The following is a 20,427-nucleotide window of genomic DNA, read 5'->3' on the forward strand; positions in this document are numbered from 1 at the left end:
AGACAGAGACACACACAGAGAGACAGAGAGATACCCAGAGAGTGATCCAGGAGCTGACATCAAAGCATCCATCTTCCTTCCCTGTTCTTTGGGGGTGGGTGTGGGTGTTCCTTTCTTATACCCAGGTGAGCCTTGTCAGCTTGATGCCTACCTAGTCACCTGCTCTGTCTTCCCTTTCTCCCTTGCATGCTTCTGACCTCATGATCTCCTAGGTGGTGTAGGGCACCACAAGGCAGGTATGTGCTGGACCTCTAGGAAGAGCTTCCTAGGCAGCAACGTGGTACTTGTGTGAGGAGCTGACAGATGGGAAACCTTCCGGTGTCTGTTAGTGATGTGTCCACAGCAGCAGCATCCAGGATCCACAACCAATATGAATGCTTCAAGGTTGGAACAAAGAGAAGGTGTGTTTGCGTGCGTGCGTGCATGTGTGTGTGTATGTGTCTATCTATGTGTACACTTTGCATGTGTATGCATGTGTGTGTGTGTGTATGTCAAAGAGGACAACCTTGCTATTCTTTAGGTACAATTTACCTCGTTTTTTTGAGATGGGGCCTTTCACTGAACCTGGAACTCTCTGATCCAGCTGGGCTGGCCAACTAGCTCCAAGGTTTCATAGCTTTCTGTCTTTTCAGTGCTGGGATTGACAGTACATCCTATCTTGCCTGACTTTCTTTTTAAAGTGTGAGTTCTTGGACTCTAACACAGGTCCTCATCTTTGTAAGACAAGCACCTTTCTGACTGAGCCATCTCCCCAACTCCTAAAGGCAATTTTTGAACTACTGAATTTTCACCAGGTCTAGGAGAACTGAAGACAAGAGGATCAGCAAGAATGGAGGGAAGGTTCTTGGGCCACATTGCATGTCTGTAACCTTTGGTAGTAGTTAAAATTGTGGGTGCCTAAATAAACAGTAAAGGTTCCAACCACTGCCCACCAGCTGGGACCACATTATTACAAATAGACCTTGTTTTCTTTATCTGTGAAGCTAAGTATCTGTGCTGTGATAGGTGTTGAATGGGTTAATGCATGGAAGGGGCTTACCATAGTGCCCCAGGTCCTCTGACAGCATGCAGGAAGGTTAACTGTGGTTATTTCAGATTGACTTTCTGACTTCTCCAACACCTCAGAACCTAACTAGTATGTGGGGCTGGCTTCCAGGCAAACAGCTTGGGTAGATGAGGGTGCAGGAGAAAGGTGACCCCAAAGTCTTGTTCTGTAACTGTTGGACCTTAGGAGAGATCTGTGCTCAGCAATTTACCAGGACACCCCCACCCCACATGTCCTGACCACTGTCTGGATAACTGGTATGCAGGACCACACTAGGCTTAGTCACAGTGTAAACTCTCATAACCATCACTGGAGCCCATCCTGCCTGGTAGACAAGGATTCAACCATGACTCATTATACTTTAGTGGTGCCATGCTTAGTCATCAGGTGCCCTGTGCTCTGACAGCCGAGGGTCAAAGCTGGAATCACACTCTTGTTCTGTTTTAATCTCTCCCTCCCTTTCTTCCTTCTTTCTTCACTCTGTTGTGATTGCTCATGGAACAGATCCTAGCTGGTCTCCCTGGCAACCTACATGATTTGAGCCCAACAGATGGATAATGGGGACATCGACTTCCAATGTCATTCAACAGAATCATTGCCAAGGGATTCTGATGAGCAGGCAACTGAGATGACACCCTTATCAATATAGCTTCATTTTGGCAATCTGGAGTAGGCGTTTCAAAAGGAGAGCCCCCACTGCTGACAGCAATACAGAACGTTCATGGGCAAGAACCCATTCTGGAGACCACAAGCCTGGGAACCCTGGCCTTTGAGGATGCAGTGATGTGAAATAAGCCTGGGAAGTTCAGAAAACTGAGCCAGTTCCATGTCAGCATGAATCTATTCTACCAACACCAAGCTCCTTCCTATGATGTCCCATGTGCTTGGAGGAAAAATAATGAACAAAGTAGATAGGAACCCATGTCTCTTCAGATACAAGGTTCCCGTGGTGGGAGTAAAATGAATATCACCAATAAGGAAGTCTGGGGAGGGATGAGACTATAGCTCAGAGTGCTTGCCTAGCACTTGTGAAAACCTGAACTTGACCCCAGCACTACATAAACCAGGAATGTTTGTGCATATCTGTCATCCCAGCACACAGGAAGTGCAGCAGCAAGAACGGATATTCAAGGTCATTCTCAGCTACAAATCAAGTTCAAGGCAGGCTTAGGCTACAGGAGACCTTGAAAAAATTAGGTATTTGGTCAGAAGATGGTGTTCACACACACACACACACACACACACACACACATTAAAAAAACTTAAAAGATAAATAATAAATAAAAAAAAACTACCAACAGCATTGGGCAAGTGAGGTTGGGAGCAGACATCAGACAGGGAAAATGGTTGTAATTTTTAATGTGGTGGTCGGAGTAAGCCTCATTTGGGACTCAGGATTGGAAGAAAGGCTTGAAAATGATGAGAGACAGTTTTCAGGTGTCCAAGGGATGAGCCTCCCAAAGCAGCCGGAGCAGCTGGGACAAAGGTTATAGGTCAGAGGCAGACCTCGAAGTTTGAAGGCCTAGCGAGGAGGCTGTACTACTGGGACAAGAGCAGGGAGGGGAAGGGATAGGAATGGAGAAGCAATTTGGGGGGTGGGGTGGGGTCTGACCACAGAGGACCTCAAAGACTGCCTGAACTTTCGCTTTGACTTTGGCCTTGAGAGGTAGGGAGTTGAGCAGTAGTCAGCACAGATCTTGGAGACCTCCTGCGTTTGGTAGTGTTGGGCAGAGTGGCTCAGCCAGGATGGCAGCTGGGGGTGGAGGTGGAGGTCTGGTTACTTTTGGACATAGAACCAGCAGAATTTGCTAATAGGTATTTGCTGGTATGGATGTAAAACCAAACCAAAACAAACCAGTCAGTCCAGGATAGCTTCTCTTTCCTGAGCAAAAGTTCTAACAGCCTGGTGGTCCAGGGCAGCTTCGTGGAGCTGCAGGCTCTGCTTTACACTGTTAATCTCTGGACATATTGGGCTCTGATGTTCTAAAGCCTGTGGCAAGTGACCTGAATTCAGAGGGGGGTTAGGGGAGAGGGGGCGGCAGGAGGGCACTTTGGAATGGTTGGTGTCCTGGAAGAGTGGGCTATACTTGAGATCTGCTGAAACAGCTTCTAGAACATTTCTGTGTGGGAGGCCTTTGCAGAGCAGCTGATGTTTGTCTCCTATGAAGCCAAACCTGGGGCCTGCCCCAGCTTGCAAAGGCTGAGACACCAAATGCTTATTTACCTGGGCTTCTGGGCTTAGAAAGGTGTGTGGAGGGGGAAAGGGAGGGAGGGGAGTTTATAGGGCCCAGCCATTCACAGTGTGGCCCATCCCTCTTCCCTTCCCCTCCTCCGAGATAAGGGCTTCCACACCTAAGCTTTTCTGCAGGCCGAACTAATTATTATTGAGCTCTTTGTCACATCCGCTGGTTAAGGGGGGATTTCTGTGAGTCTAGACTTGGGCAGTGGAAATGAAATAGACCAAGTGATGGAGGTGGGTTCTCAAAACCCAAGTTATCAAAGGTGACGCTTCCCTGCCAGAACTGATGGGGGTCTCCCTGTGCCCCTCAAGGACTGATGACAGAAGCTGTGTGTGGTCACTTTGCAGAATTAAACCAGACTTAATCAGAATGCTGTCCCTATCCCTTTGCTGGAGCATTGGCTATGCCTCTAAACAGCCCCTTGTCTGTTTGCTAACTTCAGGATTTCTCCATCTGAGCTTCATCTACATGTGAAGCTCAGGGTAAGACATATCCAGTTCAGTCCACAGAACATTCGACTTTTCCCTTAAGGGATCTCGGGTGTATCCCTCTAATTTAGAGGAAACATTGGCACACTGGAATAGGGATATTGCAGATTCTTGCTTATGGCTGGGGATGTATCTCGGCAATAGAGTGCCTGGTCCAGCACACATGAAGTCCTCGGTTCTGTGCTCAGCATAATGTACACTGTGCATGGTGTGCATACCTGTAATCCTTGCACTTGGGAGGTGGAGGCAGGAGAATCAGAAAATCAAGGTCATTGTTGACTTTTTTTAATGACTTTAAGGCCAGCCTAGGGTATGTGGAACCCTGACTCAGAAAAAGAGAGTCTCCTTCAAATTGTGACTTTGAGGAAAGTGTGTTCCCCCCCCCCCCCAAAAAAAAATCAGTGTCTTCAGGACCAGGACAGGATCCATGACCTTCCAGGTTTGCTGAGATGCTCTCTGACCCAACCTGAAGGGGAAGTATTCTTTCCTCCTGGTCCTGTTTTTGCACTTAGTTGGCTGGAGCCCAGGAGACCCCACAAAGGGACTATGTTTCTGGGCCTGGCTGGTGCCAGGGGAAGCCTGCCTTGGCTGTAGTAGCCTAGCTGTGCCTCAGCCTTCTCCTACCCCTGGTCAGGTCTATTTCCTGGCCCTGCAGGCTGGCATTCCTGCCCAGGAGGGTGGGGCTCAGGAGCAGCTGGGACAGTGACTCACAGGTAGTTACCTGTCCTGGGGCTCCTTGCCAGCAGTGCCAAGGGAGCGTGAGGCTCAGAATGCAGGCTACTCTGTTCAACTTCTGTGGGAAAACTGGGCTTTTTCCACTTCCTGAGCTTTTAAGGGCATTCTCCCCCCTACCCCCCTACCCCCCAAACTTCCCTGGAACTTGGGATTTTCCACATTTTTCCGTTGGGATGATTATGGTGCTTTCCAGGGTTCTGAATATTTGGGTTTTACACTGTCCAGTCCAGTGACATGCCCAAACCCTAACATGGTCCACTGTATGCTGTGTGTCGACTGCCGGGTTGGTCTTCTATCCAGGGACTTAAGAGGAAGCTGACACCTACTAGACTTGGGAAGGTGCCAAATTCAGTGCTTGGGCCCTTCCCTGCCCCAGGGACAACCCCCTCCCCTATCTCTGAAGCCCCTGCTGCTGTCTGTTTCCAGCACCTTCCAGCCCTCTAGACACCTAAGGGCAGGAAGCCTCCAAGACCAACCCACTTGCCTAGTCCTGTCCTGAGGGTGGGGGTGCAGTGACATCAGATGGGCGTGGCAGCTGCCAGATTCCTGAGGCCGCCAGCAGTGGGGCTACACCCAGCCAGGGAGTCTCCAGAGGTGAGGCTGTTGTTTAAAACTGTGGAGCCAAGAGAGGGGACCCCCACATTTCCAGGGAGCTCTCCGAGAGGGATCTGGAGAAAGGCGGGGGAGCATAGGAGCTCAGGGTGAGGTAGGTTTTCCACCTTACCTGTCCTGTGGGGGTGGATGGAGCAGGTCTGGGGCCAAGGCCGATTGCAGGGCCCATGCAGCACTCCTCTGGAAGCTTACCTGAGCACACTTGGGTAAACGTCTGCGGCTGTTTGAACTGCTTTTCATGGCTGATAAGCTGCTGGTGACTTAGAAGAAAGCAGCTAAAATCTGGGCTTAGTACGAAGGCAAGGTGGGAGGAATGGTCATGGCTGGGCTCTGCTCAGCCTCATTCTTTGTGGGTTTTCAGCTGGGGCATGAGTGCAGAGAGTACTGCGAAATGTCAGGGATGTTTTCTGTCTTTGGCCCTCAGTGGCCCTGAGACCTCAGGCCACAGTCCCAGCGTGGGTTCCCGACTGCTCTGTAGGAAGGACATCCATTGGGATGTAATGGCAGAAAGGCTGCTGGTTCCCCTCTGCCTGACCACCATCCATCTTTCTTCCTTAGCTGCTTGGATGTCATTGGGCTGACCAGTGGAGGAAGGGTTGTGCATGCCTCTGAGGAGGGCCTGCCTCCTGCACTGTTTCAAGCTGCTTTCTGTGCTTTTGTTCAGAACTGGAGATGTTTTGAGATGCTCTTACTTTTCTTAAAACTGTCGGGCCCACCTCTCCCCACAGCACCCATGTTTTCCCACAGTGCCACCTCACCTCTTCCCAAGGCACCCCACCTGGCTTTTAAAGATCTCTCTTCTTCCCATAGCATTCCTGCAGCCTGGTTTTCCTAGAATTGTGACTACCACAGCTTCACCTGCACTGTAGCCATGTAATCCTGGAGACCCTGTCAACTCAGGAAATGACCTGCCTTCAGCACCTTTGGCTTGGGTGCTTTTGGCTTGTACCTAAGCCTGGTTTGAAGCCCTGAGAAGCCTGTCTCCCCCCTCCCCTCCCCCCTCTCTCTGCAGAAACAAAGCCTTAGACCTCCCTTTAGCTATCTGCTGCAGTGGGATGTCCTCCCTCCTCCTGCACAGTCCCCATGTTTCCACACATTTCAGAAGAGGAAGCTGATCCTGGGATTTCCCCAGGGCTCCCTCCCAGGTTCTTGCCATTGGCTACAAATGTGCCCACTGCTCAAAAATGTCTTTGTGAAGATCCAGGATGAGGACTTGGTGAGGACAGTGGTCTAGCACAATGAAGAAAGGATGGGGAGGGAGCTTGACCATCCAGGATGCTTTGCTTTGTTCTAGGTGACCCCTCTGAGGACCTGCACTGGCTCGAGATGACAGCACTTTTCCTCTTGTGGCTTGGTAAGCATCCCTTCCTCCCTCCCATCTCTCTGTAGTTCAGGAGGAAGAGGCTCCTCTGACTGTCTCGGAAGGCTCCCTGGGTCTTCTTGTCCTCACCCAAGGGTGATGTGTGGTTTCCTGAGTCCCCATCTCTCACTCTCAAGCTTTCCCCAGAGCCTTTGTTCTCCTGGAACTCATGGCTGCTTGCTTTCTGGTAATGGCTCAGTCGGTCGGTCAGCTGTGCAGACAAAGTGGAAATGACTTTCTCCATATTCCACCAATGGCTCAGCCAACAGCCTCATCCGGGCACTACACAGGCCCCAAGAGTTGACACAGAGTTTACATGGCTCAGTGTATGTCTCCAGATTGATTCTAAAGCCACATGTAGATGGCACTGGTCATGTGTTAGGATCACTGCTGGTTATTGAAATTGTTCCCCCTTTCTTTTTTTTTACTAAAAATATAGTGTGAACATTTCATACACATATATGGTCTCATCTAACCAAGGCTGGCCTTGCATTCCTTATGTAGCTGAGGATAATATTGAATTCTTGATCCTATTGCCCCTGGATCCTCAATTCTGGGATTATAGGTGTACATCACCATCAGCACCATACTTGGTTATGCATCACTGAGCACTGAACCTAGGGCTTCATGCACTGTTAGCTGTGTTACAATCCCCAGCTCTCCCCTCCTTTTAAAGTTTGGGTCATAGGAGATGAAACCAGCTCCTTTACCTCCCTGAGTCAGGACTGTAGTCATCACATTGACACCAGTGAAGAAAGGACCCAGTTTTGTTGATGTCATCTCCTAAGGAGAGAATATTGGAGTGACCAGCTGGAATTTCATCTTCTGCACACACTTCAATATTCCTTTGTAATTTCAGCCTTGCCTGGCTTCCTGTGTGCCCAGCAAGCCTGCTCCCGAGGGGCCTGTTATCCACCTGTTGGGGACTTGCTCATTGGAAGGACTCAGCTTCTTCGAGCCTCATCTACCTGTGGATTGACCAAACCTGAGACCTATTGCACCCAATATGGACAGGTATGTCCTCCTTCCAAGGCCTCCAAGACAGGAAGAAGGTGAGACAGAATGGGGATACTGGATAAAGTGTAGAGGGCACAGGCCAAGGGCTATGCTCTGGGAGAGGGCAGAAGAGTTAAGTCCACATTCATGCTTGTAAGGAATTTAGAAGTATACAGAATTAATAGGACCTCTTAGCTCTGAGGGTAAAGTTGGCATCTTTGAGTGTCTGGGCCAGAGAGAATGCTGGCCTCTCCAGTTTTAGCAATGGGAAATGGAAAAACAACAACTTCCCAGTTATATAGAGTCTAATGTGACCTCCCTGGTAAAGCACGGGAGCTGTGGAGAGTGATCCAAAGTATGTCACAATCCCCCTGTTGCTGCTATCTCTGGGCCAGTGTGAGTGGGTAACAGGCTAGAGTAGATTTGTATCCTTTTCTGTGTAAAGGGGTCGTGTATCTGTCCGCCCTGGTGGTTCATATTCACGAGCTTGGTAAATGAAAAGCATTATGGATCATTTAATAAATGAAAAAAGGGTAGAGACTCAGTGATCATGGAAAAAGAAACGGAGTAAAGCCACATCACACCGCTCTAAGTGCGCCTGAAAATGTCGGCTGTCAGGTAATCAGCTTGGTCTTTTCTTTCAAGCATCCTTATTTAATAATATACATACTTGTTATTAGTGTAGATTAATTCTGTAAGTCAGGAGGTTCTTTATGGCATTCTATATATTCTGTAGTGGTTAGTTTCAAAAGTCAACTTGCAACAATCTAGAATCATTGGGGAAAGAGGCTAACAGGGAGAACTAAGTAGAGCACATTGGCCCGTGGGCATGTCTGTAGGGCACTGTCTTGATTATTAGCTTGATGGGAAGACGTATCTCATTGTTGGTGGTGTCATTCACTCTCTGGGCAAGGCCTGGATTACATGAGAGCAGATGAAGCCGGCTGGGTGCTAAGCCAGCTATAGGCAGTGTGGGGGCTTTCTCTGCTCTTGACTGTGGGAGTCATGTGATTGGTTGCAGGGGTTTCTGCCTTGTCTTCCCTGACATGACGATGGTAGCCTGCGATTGAAAGCCAAGCCCTTTCCTGTCCTGCAGTGCTGTTTGCTAGGCATTCTGTCACAGCAACCCAGATCAAAGGAGAGCACAGGGATATATAATGTGCTTTGATCTCATTCGCTTTCTCTAGCACTCTTTCTTTTGTATTTTATTTTTTAACATTTCAGACAGGTGTTTACTGCATCTCTAGTGTATGTCCTGCTGTCCCTTCCTTCCACACTCCCTCACATTTGTCCCTGTTCTCCCCCTGGATAACTTCACTTCTGACTGAATCTCATATATACACATGTGGTTGTATATAAAATTTAGGAACCACAAATCATAGAAACATTTGATACTGATCTTTTCAAGACTGGCTTAGATGGCTTGATCTATCTCCAGTTGCATCCATTTTCCCTCAAATGATGTAATTTCATTCTTTTTTATAGCTAAAAAAAAAAAAAGCCACATTTTCCTTATATATCCTTCTCTGTTGCTGAACACCCAGATTGGCTCTACAACTTAGATGCAGTGAACACTGATGGCCAGGTGTCTTAGTTAGGGTTTTACTGCTGTGAACAGACACCATGAGCAAGGCAACTCTTGTAAGACCAACATTTAATTAGGGCTGGCTTATAAGTTCAGAGGTTCAGTCCATTATCATCAAAGCAGGAACATGGCAACATCCAAGCAGACATGGTGCAAACAGAGCTGAGAGTTCTACATCATCTTCTGAAGGCTGCTAGTGGAAGACTGACTTCCAGGCAGCTAGGGTGAGGGTCTTAACTCCACGCCCACAGTGACACATCTACTTTAACAAGGCCACACCTCCAATAATGCCACTCCCTGGGCCAAGCATATACAAACCATCACACCAGTTGTCTCTGATGGGTTGGTTTAGTGTCCTTTGGCCAAAAATTGTATAACTGGGCCATATGGAGGATGTATGTTAGGTCTTTGAGAAGCCTACATGCTGACTTCTGTAGTGCTGGAGACTAGTTTGCTAGTCCCACCAGCAGTGTGCTAAAGGTCTCCTTTTTGTCTATATCCTCACTGGCATTTGTCTTTTGAATTCATCTTTTATTTAAAATTCATACAATATATTTTGGTCATGTGTTTTCACCTCCAGATCCCACCTCTCTCCTCAGCTTCCTATTCTCTATCTCCTTAAAAAAAAAAAAAAAAAAAAAAAAACTAAAGCCTAAACAAAACAACAACAACAAAAAACATCACACAAAAACATAGAGTTGGGTTGGGTTGGCCAATTACTTCTGAGCATAAGGTCTGCCCTGCAGACTGGTTAATAGACCCAATGTCAGTGTCACACTGTTGAGGAAAATTGATTTTTCCTCTCCCAGCATCTATCAATCGCAAACAACTTCTTGGTTAGGGTGTGGCTCTGTATGCTTTTCCCTTTGCCACACTGGGATTTTCTCCAGCTTGAGCCTGTGCAGCTTGTGTGCATGCTGTCACAGTCCCTGTGAGTTCATATGTGCAGCTTGTGTGCATGCTGTCACAGTCCCTGTGAGTTCATATGTGCAGCTTGTGTGCACACTGTCACAGTCCCTGTGAGTTCATATGTGCAGCTTGTGTGCATGCTGTCACAGTCTCAGTGAGTTCATACGTACATCAAGCTTGTTGTGTCTAGAAAATGCCATTTCCTAGAAGCTCTTCACCTCTCTGGCTCTTACAACTTTTCTGCTTCCTCTTCTGCCTAGATTCCTGAGCCTTCAGAAGCATGGTGTGTTAGAAGCATCCCATTCAGCCCTAAGCCCTCCAAAACCCCTTATTCTCTGCACACCGTCCAGTTGAGGGTCTCTGTGTTAGTTGCCATCTACTTCAGGAAGAAGCTTCTCTGGGGAGGGTGGAGTCTGCAATGATCTGTATGTCATCAGATGTCACTTATTGCTGCTTTCTTTAGCAGAATAATAGTTTCCCCTAAGACTCATGACCTATATAGTCTCAGGCTCTTGGTCATTTTAGTGGTGTCCTGTATGGGCTCTAAGTCATGGGATGGGCCTTAAATCAAATGAAAAACTTGGCTACCGTCATTAACCATGTGCCCCTACAGCACAGGTGGGCATGTCTTACAGGTGGGTTGCTATTGTAGCTCCCAAGGCTTGTAGCCTTGTACTTTTCTGCTCTGGTAATGTGTATAGTACATTTATAGCTATGAATGTCAGTATGCATAAAGCTTCCAGTTGAGTACCAGTTCAATTCCTCTATGTTTGATGGCAAATTTGTGGTATCATCAGCAGTAGGGTCTGACTGTCAGGTAGTGAAATGTAACCAATAACATTAGATTGATTAGTGAGGGGCAGTCTACAGGGCCCCTTAAGCCAACAACATAAAAAGATGTAACCCACTCGTGTATTGGGCATTTTAATTGGAAGCATATGATGCCTGCATCTTACTACAGAGATACTCACTCATCCATGTTCACTGCTGCTCGACTGATAAGAGCCAGAATTGAAAACAATTTAGTTTACATCAAGTGAAGAATAAAGAAAGTGTGATACATTTACACAATGAAATATTAGTCATCTGTTAAGAAAAAATAAAACGTGAATATAAAATGGATGGAACTAGAAACAATTATCCTGAGTGAGGAAACCCAGACCCAGAAAGACAAACACTGCATGTCTGTCTCTTTTATATGTGGATGTTAGCTTTTAAGCTTTAGACATGTGTGTTTCATTTAGAATATCCACAGAGGTTAGGTAGATAGTAAGGGATAAAGGGAGAGGACAGGATCCTTCCAAGGGAGGGTAAATAGAATACAGTGTTATAGAGAGATAAAGAAGAAACTAGAATAGGAGGATTAAATGATGAGGGTGAGGGGGCAGGTAAAGGAGGGAATATGGAGAGGGTCAACTAACTCTGAAGGCCTTCTGAAAAACTGTGTGGAAATCCACAGCTGTATGAGCTTCCTAAAATAGATACATATATAAAAGAGTTTAATGAGGTTATGTATAATGGAGGAGATAGCACCCTGACTAGACATCAGCATATGTTGTTTATACTCTTAGCAACCATGGTTCTCCTGGGACAGATGTGGTTGGAAGGCCTCTTTGATTTGGATTTCTCTGACAGCTAAGGAGACTGATTGCCTCTTTGTGTTTATTTGCTATTTATGGTTCAACTTTTGAGAACTGTCTCTTAGTAGCCCATTTATTGATATTATTGTCTGAATTTTTGTTGTTTAGTTGAGTTCTTGGTATATTATAGCTATTAACCCTCTGTTGGATGTGTAGGTAGCAAAGATTTTTTTCTTCCTCTGTAGTCTAGCTCTTCCTTTAACAATTTCCTTTGATGTACAGAAGCTATTTAATTTCTTAAGGTCTTATTTCTTGATCCTTGGCCACAATTCTTTAGGAACTGGAGTCCTATTCAGGAAGTCCTTGATTGTGCCCACAGCTTCAAGTGTTCCTCCTTAAGTTTCATGTCTTGTATCAACGTCTTTGATCCACACAGAGCTGATTTTTGCTATGTCTGAGAGATGGGGGATTTGGGCTCATTCCCATACATGTGGACAGCCAGTTTGCTTAGCTCCATTTGCTAAAAGCTGCAGTCTTTTCTACACTGCGTATCTTTTGGGAGGTTTGTCAAAAGTCAGGTGACTGTGGCTGTGTGGGTTTGCATCTGGATCATGTGCTCCGCTGATCTGCGTTTGGACCGATACAAGCCGTTTCTGTTCTTGCAACTCTGAGAATAACTTGAGATGAGGAGTGTCCTACTTGTAGTACTCTTCATATTGGATAGGGGTACTCTGTCTCTCTAAGGTCTTTTGTGCTTCCATATGAGTTTTAATGTTTACTTTTCTATTTCTGTGTGACAAGTGGCACAATAGAATTTTGATGATGTGTTGGCTCTGTAGACTGGTTTTAGTAAGACAGTCATTCTTGCTGAATTAACTCTTCTGATCCATGACAGTGAGGTCAATTTAAAGTTTGCCTTGTGCAGGCTTTTTACTTCCTTGGTTAGATTTATTGCAAGGTATTTAAAAGTAGCTTGGCCTTTCTGAGGATTGTGATATTCTCCCACAATGCCTCTGAACCTTTAGGAGCTTTAGATTTCTTTTCTTACCCCTCAACAAGTTGGGGGCTTTTTTTGCTCCTTTATGTTTACATGTGTTGAAAATTTTCTGACTCCTTGTCTCCCTTCCAGTTGCCTGACTGTCTTATTTTGTCTTTGTGTGTGTGTGTGTGTGTGTGTGTGTGTGTGCGCGCGCGCGCGCGCGAGCGCCAAGGATTGAACCATGTACAAGTTAGCAAACACTCTTCTACTGGATTACATCCTTAGCTCTACTTTATCTCTTTGTTCGCTTTTTGGAGACAAGGTCTCACTATATAGCTCTGGCTGATCTACAACTCGATAGGTAGATCAGGCTGGCCTCAAACATACAGAAATCACCTGCTTCTGCCTACCAAGTGTTAGGATTGAAGGTGTGTATCATCATGCCTAACTTCACTTCAACTCTTTATATCAAGGCTGAGTCTCCCCAAGTTGCCAAAACTGGCCTCAAACAATACAATGCCCTGTTCTCAGCTTCCTGAGTAGCAGGGTCCTTAGCCACTTTACTGCCTTCAAAGTAGGCTTGTGCAAGAAGAGAGTGGCAGGGAAAGCTTGTCAGGAGTGTCTACAGCCTCTAACAGAAAGAGGAAAGAGGAAGAGAAGTGGATGGTTGCCTTTGACCCTGATGAAGGAACATGGGTTTTTGTGGATACATTTTTCCAGGCTGCCCTGCTTTCAGGACCTGAAAGAGGGTATTTGAAGTGCTCTTGTCTCATTGTCCATCCAGGCCCTGACATTTTTTGTGGATATTTTTAATCATAGAAGGAACCAAGTAAGGACTTTGGAAATATCTGGCAAAGATAGATGTGCTGTTTCCAGTGTCACGCACTTGGATATAGGAAGCCTGCTTGACTAGATTGGGTAACAGACTACTCCCTGTAGCCCAGGCAACAGGGGACCCTGCAGTGCTAAGCTTTCTAGGCAGTAGAGAGAATTCAGATGCCCACCTATAGCCCTCCCCTAAATCATGTGCCACTAAGCCTAGGTCTGATTTTCAGAGGGAGACTTCTGTCTTCTTCTTGAGACTGACTTGCCTCAGAAGATGGAACAGAGGACCCCGTGGTGGAAGATATTCTCAGACACAGCCTCTGAGGAGACTTTTCCCCACTTGGCCTGGACATCTGGCTTCTCCCTAGTCTGCCCTCTGCCTCTTTCAGCTAGAGCTCCTAGGAACTGGCCTCTTGTCCTGCTTATAAGCAGCCTCCTGAGAGCAAAGTAGGTGCTTGCAAAAGAGAAGTCTAGACTGTTGCAACCCTGGGGATGGGTAAATACTAGCTATTTTCTGCTGTGAAAGCTAAGAAGTTTTGGCTCGTTCTTTTTCTATGGGAGAAAATAAATCCAGGAAGCCTTTTGCAGAGTAGAGAATGGGACACCTTATGGGTGATGAAGAGTTCCAGGTCTGGCAGCTGCAGTGTGACCTTGGGTACGAAATTAGTCTCACTCTCTCACCAGTGTGGGACAGAATGTTCTGCAGGGTAAGCTGGGGGCAGACAGTACCATCTCTCCTGTGCCTCCTGCCCTCTGCCTTATTTCTCTCTTTTCTTTCTCCCTGTGTTTTTTCGAAAAACCTGTGATTTTTCAATAATGAAGACACATAGACACACAGACAGACAGACAGACAGACAGACACACACACACACACACACACACATACACACACACACACACTGTGAAGGTTCAGTGCCTCCTTCTCAGTCCCATATTGGGTGCATTGATAGATCAGAACCCACTCTCAGCCATACATTGAGTAGACCCAAGCCCTTCTCTTTGAGTCAATTCATGAAAGGTATCACACCAAGAATTTTATATAAACATGTCAAGTGATTATCTTAGCACCTTGTTATTCCCATAAGCTGTGAGAAGGTTTGGACTCCTGATGGGAACAAGGAAATGTTGAGTTTCCTGAGTGGTTATGCAGGGGTTGAGGTACTAGGCTGTTAACATCTCACACCCCCCCTTCTCTGCTTTCCCTGCGTATCCCTGGAGTTGAGGCTTCTCTTCTGTCTGTGTAGGAGTCACAGTGGTGGCCTCTTGAGGTGGAATGAAGGCCAGTGTAGAGGGACTTGTGACCTCAGACATCTCTGTTTCCCTTCACCCAACCCCTTATCTGCTGGACTAGGTGGATGGCAGACAGTTGCAGGCATGCTGGGATTCTGTCCAGTTCCCAAAGTGTCCTTTCCAGCTTCTGGCCTCAGGAAGCGACTCTTCTGCAAGCCAGTCTCAGCCTGTCTGCACGTTCCTTCCCCAGCCCCGTTCTGCCTCCATGGCTGGCTGGACACCGTGGGCCTCCAGTGCTGGACTCTTTGGATTTCAACTGCATGTTGCAACCCTTGCAATGGACATTGGACATAGCTACCTTTGTCCAGTTGCACCTCCCCCCACTTTGCCTTTCTGAGCTGGCATGCCTTCATGACCCATTAATGGTCTGACCCTGAGTGTGGGCTACACTCAATCAGAACTGTACTGCAGTTTCCTAGTTCTAGACAGTATACCCCATGCTTTCTTCCTTCTGGCTCCTGTATCTTCTGTGCAGGATCATTGTAGAGACATTCCCTCAGTCCCAAGGCCTGGATAAAATAATATGTGACACTCTCCCACCCAGATGCACCTCTGCACTACCCCTGAGCCACAGATGAGAGGGAGCAATGGTAGCACCCAGTTCAGGGGACGATTGTGAGGACTATGCGGTAGAATACCCAGAATAACCTGCAGATGCTGTTCTCCTTCAGGTCGCTCCTCCTTCCTCCCATCCCCCTTCCCTATTCTTTCCCTCTGCCTCCCTCTTCTTTCCACCCCCTTTCCCTTTTTCCCTCCCTTCTTGTCTCCTGGGGGCTGTATCCACTCACAGAGGCAGCTCTACCCACAGATCTCCTGAGCTCATCTTCCTTGTCAGGCCAGTCGCACACCCCATAGAAGCCAAACCACCCTGATCCTATTTTCCCTGCTTCCTAAGGATCACTGCTGCCAGTCCTGCCTGATACCCTCCTTCTCTGTGTGTGTGTGTGTGTGTGTGTGTGTGTGTGTGTGAGAGAGAGAGAGAGAGAGAGAGAGAGAGAGAGAGAGANAGAGAGACTGCTAGAGAAGCCATAGCCAGTCAACCCTGATTGGAGGCTGAGGTCCTGGTTCTGACTCAGAATAGAGTTGTGGCTTTGGGAAAGGTCTGGCTCCAGTCTAGATCACCATTTCTCTACATAAGAAACTTGACATTTTCTCAGCCCTGGTGTCTCTGCCAGTCTCTCAGAGGTTGCCCTGGGGACTGCATGATGTCTTGGGACCATAGTGTAAGGGCTGCCTATGAGCAAGGCTTTTCAAGAACCAGAGCCCATAGCTTTGTCTGGATGCTTCCAGCCTTGGCTTCTGCTTCCAACAGTCTTGACAGCTTTGACAGCATGTGTCTGCTGTTTCTCAAATGGTCTACTTACCCCAGCCTACCCCCTTTCTGAGGGAAACATAATCATGTCTTGTCTTAATGACAGTTTTGCACAGCCCATTCCCCAAGTTAATTATCTGTGTAAACCAAAAGCTGCCATTTTAGTCTCTCGAAAAGAAGAGAGCTGCAGCCAGGAGGAGGAGATACATTTCTTCCACCTCAGCACTTATACGCTCACGAGCACCCACATGGCCACCTCTACCTACACTGGCCCCTGCTTTTCCTTGTTTGGAAACGGTCTGCTTTTGTGACTTTAAGAAAGGTTAATGTGTAGGTAGAGAGTGTATGTACATATGTATCTATGTGTGTACACCCACTGTGTTAGCCATTTCTCTGTAACTGTGATAAAATATTAAAAGTAACTTAAGGAGGAAAGGGTTTATTTTAGCTTCTGTCCAGAGGGAAAGAGTTCATAATGACAAGAAAGGCAGGGTTGTAGGAGCAGGAAGCAGAGGGATCATGTTTCACCCATACACAGGAAGCCAAAATCAAGAAGAGGACACGAGGAGAGGCTATAAACCCTCAAAGCCTGTCCCTGGAGGACATATTTCCTCTAACAAGGGACCTGATCCAAACAGCAGCACAGATAGGTGCTGCATGGTTTAAATACGTACACCCGTGGAAGACATTTCTCATTCACACCACATCACGGACACACACACACACACACACACACACACACACATTGCACCACATATGGTGTCTTATTGTTGTGGCAGGATATGGGACAAAAGCAACGTAAGGAAGGGTCTATTTCATTAACTCGTTGTTTTAAGGAAGAGTTTATTTTGTCTCATGATTTGAGCCAAACTCCTCATGGCTGAGGAAATCACGGCAGCTGGAGTGTGAGGCTGCTGGTCACACGGCGTCCACAGTCAGGGGATGAGGGATGAGGGAGGCTGCTGCTCAGCTTGCTTTTCCTTTTTCCTTCTGTCTTGAGAGCTAGCCTGTGGAATGGTGTCACCAACGTTCAGGGTAGGTCTTCCCTCTTCAGTAAAACTGCCAGGATTCATCCTTGTGGACAGACCCAGAGGTTTGCTTCCCAGATCATTCTGAATCCAGTAAAGCTGGCAATAAAGGTTGACCATCATGTGACACACACACACACACACACACACACACACACATACACGCCACAGATACTGTCCTCTTTCTGTAGGGTTTTAAGCTTGTGTCTCTACATACAAAATGTTGGCTTTCCTGTTCCCCAACTCTGAAAAGGCTCAAGGTCTGAGGCTCCCATGACTGCTGCCGTTTTACGGTGTTGGGTGAGCATGGCAGATTTCCTTATTTTAATGTAATCTCCCTTAGGGAAGGTCAGCAAGTCAGACCTCAGCACAGGTTTGGTATATCAAAGACATAGGCAAACGTTTGCAAAGGGTCCCAAGAGAGTAAGTGTCACCCTTGAGGGGATGGAAGAAAATGAAAATGAATGTTGGAGTTGAATGGTTACTGTCAGAGGGAAGCAAGACCTGGTCACATACAGTATGAGGCTGTTAGATTGTGGCTGCTATGGGCAAGGGAATGGGCTTGTGGAGCTACAAGGACAGAAGAGAGGAGAAAGGCCTAAGGGGACGGCCTGGAGATACACCATTCCTAGGGTTCAGTCCCTTATTAACACCCAACATGGCCCTTGCTTCAAAGGGAATCAGAGAGATTTTATTCTGGGTCACAAATGAGTTGCTGTGGTCTAGGAACTCAGATTCAGGTTATTCCTAGTGACAGCTACACTGTGGAAGTGGTCACATGAGCTGCCTGATGACACTGCCAGCTTCTGGGTTCGTGGAAGCTTGCTGCCTGCTAAGCGTATGCATTCAGAAGGTTTTGACCGATAGATAATCAGAGGGTGTTGGGTACAATGCAAAAGATGGGGAAGACCTTTCTATCTCTGGATCTGCAATACTCTGACTCCCAACAGTCATGAAGTTCTAATCACCTTTAGAATCTTTAACACCGGTCTGGCATTTCTAGGAAATTCTCCTCATGCCTCAAGCAATGTCCTGCAGGCCTGTCTCTGCCAGCTAGGGCCTCTGTGACCACAGCATGAACTTAGGAAGCCATTGTCAGGGGTAGAATTGATTTCCCACTCTCTGCACTAGGGACGTCTTTGCTTTAGAGGGATCTGCCCTTTTTGGGTGAAGAGGAGAGGAGAGCAGTGTTTGGAAAATCTACTTAGTCTCGTGTGTGGTGGTGGCTGTATGACCTCTGTATGCTTTTAGTCAGAATTGCACAGGGTAGTATGGAGTCAGATGCCTGGTACATGAGTCTCTGCTTCATCCATCTAGTTTTCCTGACCAGTACACTGGGGATACTCACCATGTAAGATGCAGTATATCCCCATCAGAGGTCTTGGAAGGGTGAGCCAAAGGTATGAGGGTAGTGCTCAGGAGAGCAGGGGTACTGCAATGTAATTTTGGGGTATGTGGTGAACCTGGGCTCTATAATCAGCTTCAGAAAATCGCCTTTCTCGATTTAGTTTAGACAGCAATAGAGCTGCCTAAACAGTTTGCTCTGAACGAGAAAGGAGCTGAAGTTGAAAATGGCTAACTGCCCTGGAGCCTCTTCCTACCAAGTACCTGCTTCCGGCCCTGACTTTAGCCTTTTACTGGTTCTAGGGAGACTTCAGGAGACTGATGAACCCCATGTCGAGGAAGGGCTGTGGGGTGCCCTCTCTGGCTTCCCACAACTCTTCCTTTCCTTAGAGCCAGATTCCCCATCAGACCTCTGGTTAGGGTCTTCTCCTCTTGATTCTTTTGTCCTGCTGACACCCATGCTTCTGTGGTTTTCTGGAATGCTAAGCTCGGTCCAGGGAGTTTTAACTCATGTCATAACAGGGACAACTTAGCATCACATCTATCTTAGGAAGCTGACATGGAGACGTGTGTTTTCTTTACTTTTATTTCTTTTTTAGTTTTTTGTAGAATTTTTTTTCTCCAAGACAGCAGGGCTTTTGGTTTGTTTTATTTTGTCCCTGGTTTCCTCCTTTGGGCCTTGGCTAGTGCCCATGACCCTGGAGATAGCTTTGATGAAAACAAAACAGCCCCCTAGGTCATCCCTGAAGGGACTGCATCTTGGCTAACCAGAGCTTGCTTTCCTATTCTTGCCTACTGTTCTTCAGAGCTCTCCAATGCATGCTCCTTCCTTCTCTACTGTGATCCAGGCCCATAGGCTTTTGTTCATTCCTCTGCCCTAGTTTAGCTCTCTAGAAGGGGTTGTCTTTCAGCCAGATTGCTGAGATTCTAGAAGGCTCCAGGAGAAAGTCCAGCCTCTCCAGCTGGAGAGAAAGCAGGAGCCAAACTGGCTGGAGGCCTGGCAGGCCGGACTGATAAGAATGCAACATCTCTTGGATAGCGCACAGGGAGCATGCTGGCTACGTGACCCAGGGAGGGAGGCAGCAGCTGCTGGGAACAGCCATTGCTGTAGAGAAAGAGGCACATAGGACCTGTGAGAAGAGACTCATGCGCCCTAACATATACACATATTACACGGAAAGGGAAACTGAGGCCAGAGGGAAGGCACACAACTTGTCTCCAATTGAGCTCCTATTGTAGCTGTTCTATTTCAGGCCCATCCTGCTGGCGAGTCAACAGCAGAGCTACTTAAAATACCTTTCTGAAGCTGGGACTTAGCTTCCCTTTGAGTGCAAAGCCAATTCCCTCTTCAGCCATGTTACCAGACATGAAGCTCGTAGTGTCTGAGCCCAGGAAGCCATCTGATCCCTCATCAGTACTTGTACACGTGGGAGGGTGGTGGAGATGATTTGAGGCCCCCGTGCAGTCTTTATGACTGAGGCAGCTCAGAGAAATGAGCCCACACTGACACCGAATATCTTTAACATATCTTATTTATAACCCTGTCTATATTCCTACATATAAAAGTCAATACTAATTATATAAAAGTTTAAACATATCACAAACTAACGAAAAGGGGGAAAGCCACCTAAAATCCTGTCAGAGAGATAATAAACTGATCTATCTGCTTATAAGTTGAAATAGGTAAATATTGGCAATTTTGTGTGTGTTTTTCCCTACTATATTGATATATTTTCTTCCCAACATAGTCTGTTCCTTAAAAAATATATCTGAAATCATATTGTATGTATGAGTTTAAGCTTACCTTTAACCCACAAAACATTATAATGTAATCGCTTCCCCATACAATTGCACAGTTTCTATAAACTCTTTAATAGTTACATAACTGTCATTTCGGAGCACCAAGGCCATTTCTACCATCTCTGGCTCCTTGGACAATGTCCTAAGCTAAGAAAGAAAGAGCCTTGTGTTACGTGCTGCCATGGCCAGCAAGGGATGGGCTCAGCTCCCAGCCTGGGGTGGGGAGCTCGGGTGACAGCGTTGGCCAGAAGGCAGCTGGCCCTGTCTCTCCTCCAGACATGTGCTGAGTACAGGCAGAA

At 46.9% G+C, this 20,427-nt stretch overlaps 1 protein-coding gene across 3 annotated transcripts in view; it reads left to right on the forward strand.

The window, feature by feature from the left end:
- The window catches only part of Lamb3 (laminin subunit beta 3), a 74,122-nt gene that overhangs the window by 27,046 nt on the left and 26,649 nt on the right, over nucleotides 1-20,427 (forward strand). Inside the window, exons 1-3 of one of the 3 annotated variants that reach the window (XM_029475039.1) lie at nucleotides 5,048-5,102; nucleotides 6,415-6,474; nucleotides 7,340-7,494. In XM_029475039.1, the coding sequence (XP_029330899.1) occupies nucleotides 6,447-6,474; nucleotides 7,340-7,494 (183 nt within the window). In that variant the 5' untranslated portion in view covers nucleotides 5,048-5,102; nucleotides 6,415-6,446. Of the gene's footprint in view, nucleotides 1-5,047; nucleotides 5,215-6,414; nucleotides 6,475-7,339; nucleotides 7,495-20,427 lie in introns of those variants that run through there. The other 2 variants (XM_021176807.1, XM_029475036.1) reach the window with 2 other exon arrangements.

The sequence above is a fragment of the Mus caroli genome, chromosome 1, assembly GCF_900094665.2.
Source record: "Mus caroli chromosome 1, CAROLI_EIJ_v1.1, whole genome shotgun sequence".
NCBI classification, from domain to species: Eukaryota; Metazoa; Chordata; class Mammalia; order Rodentia; family Muridae; genus Mus; species Mus caroli.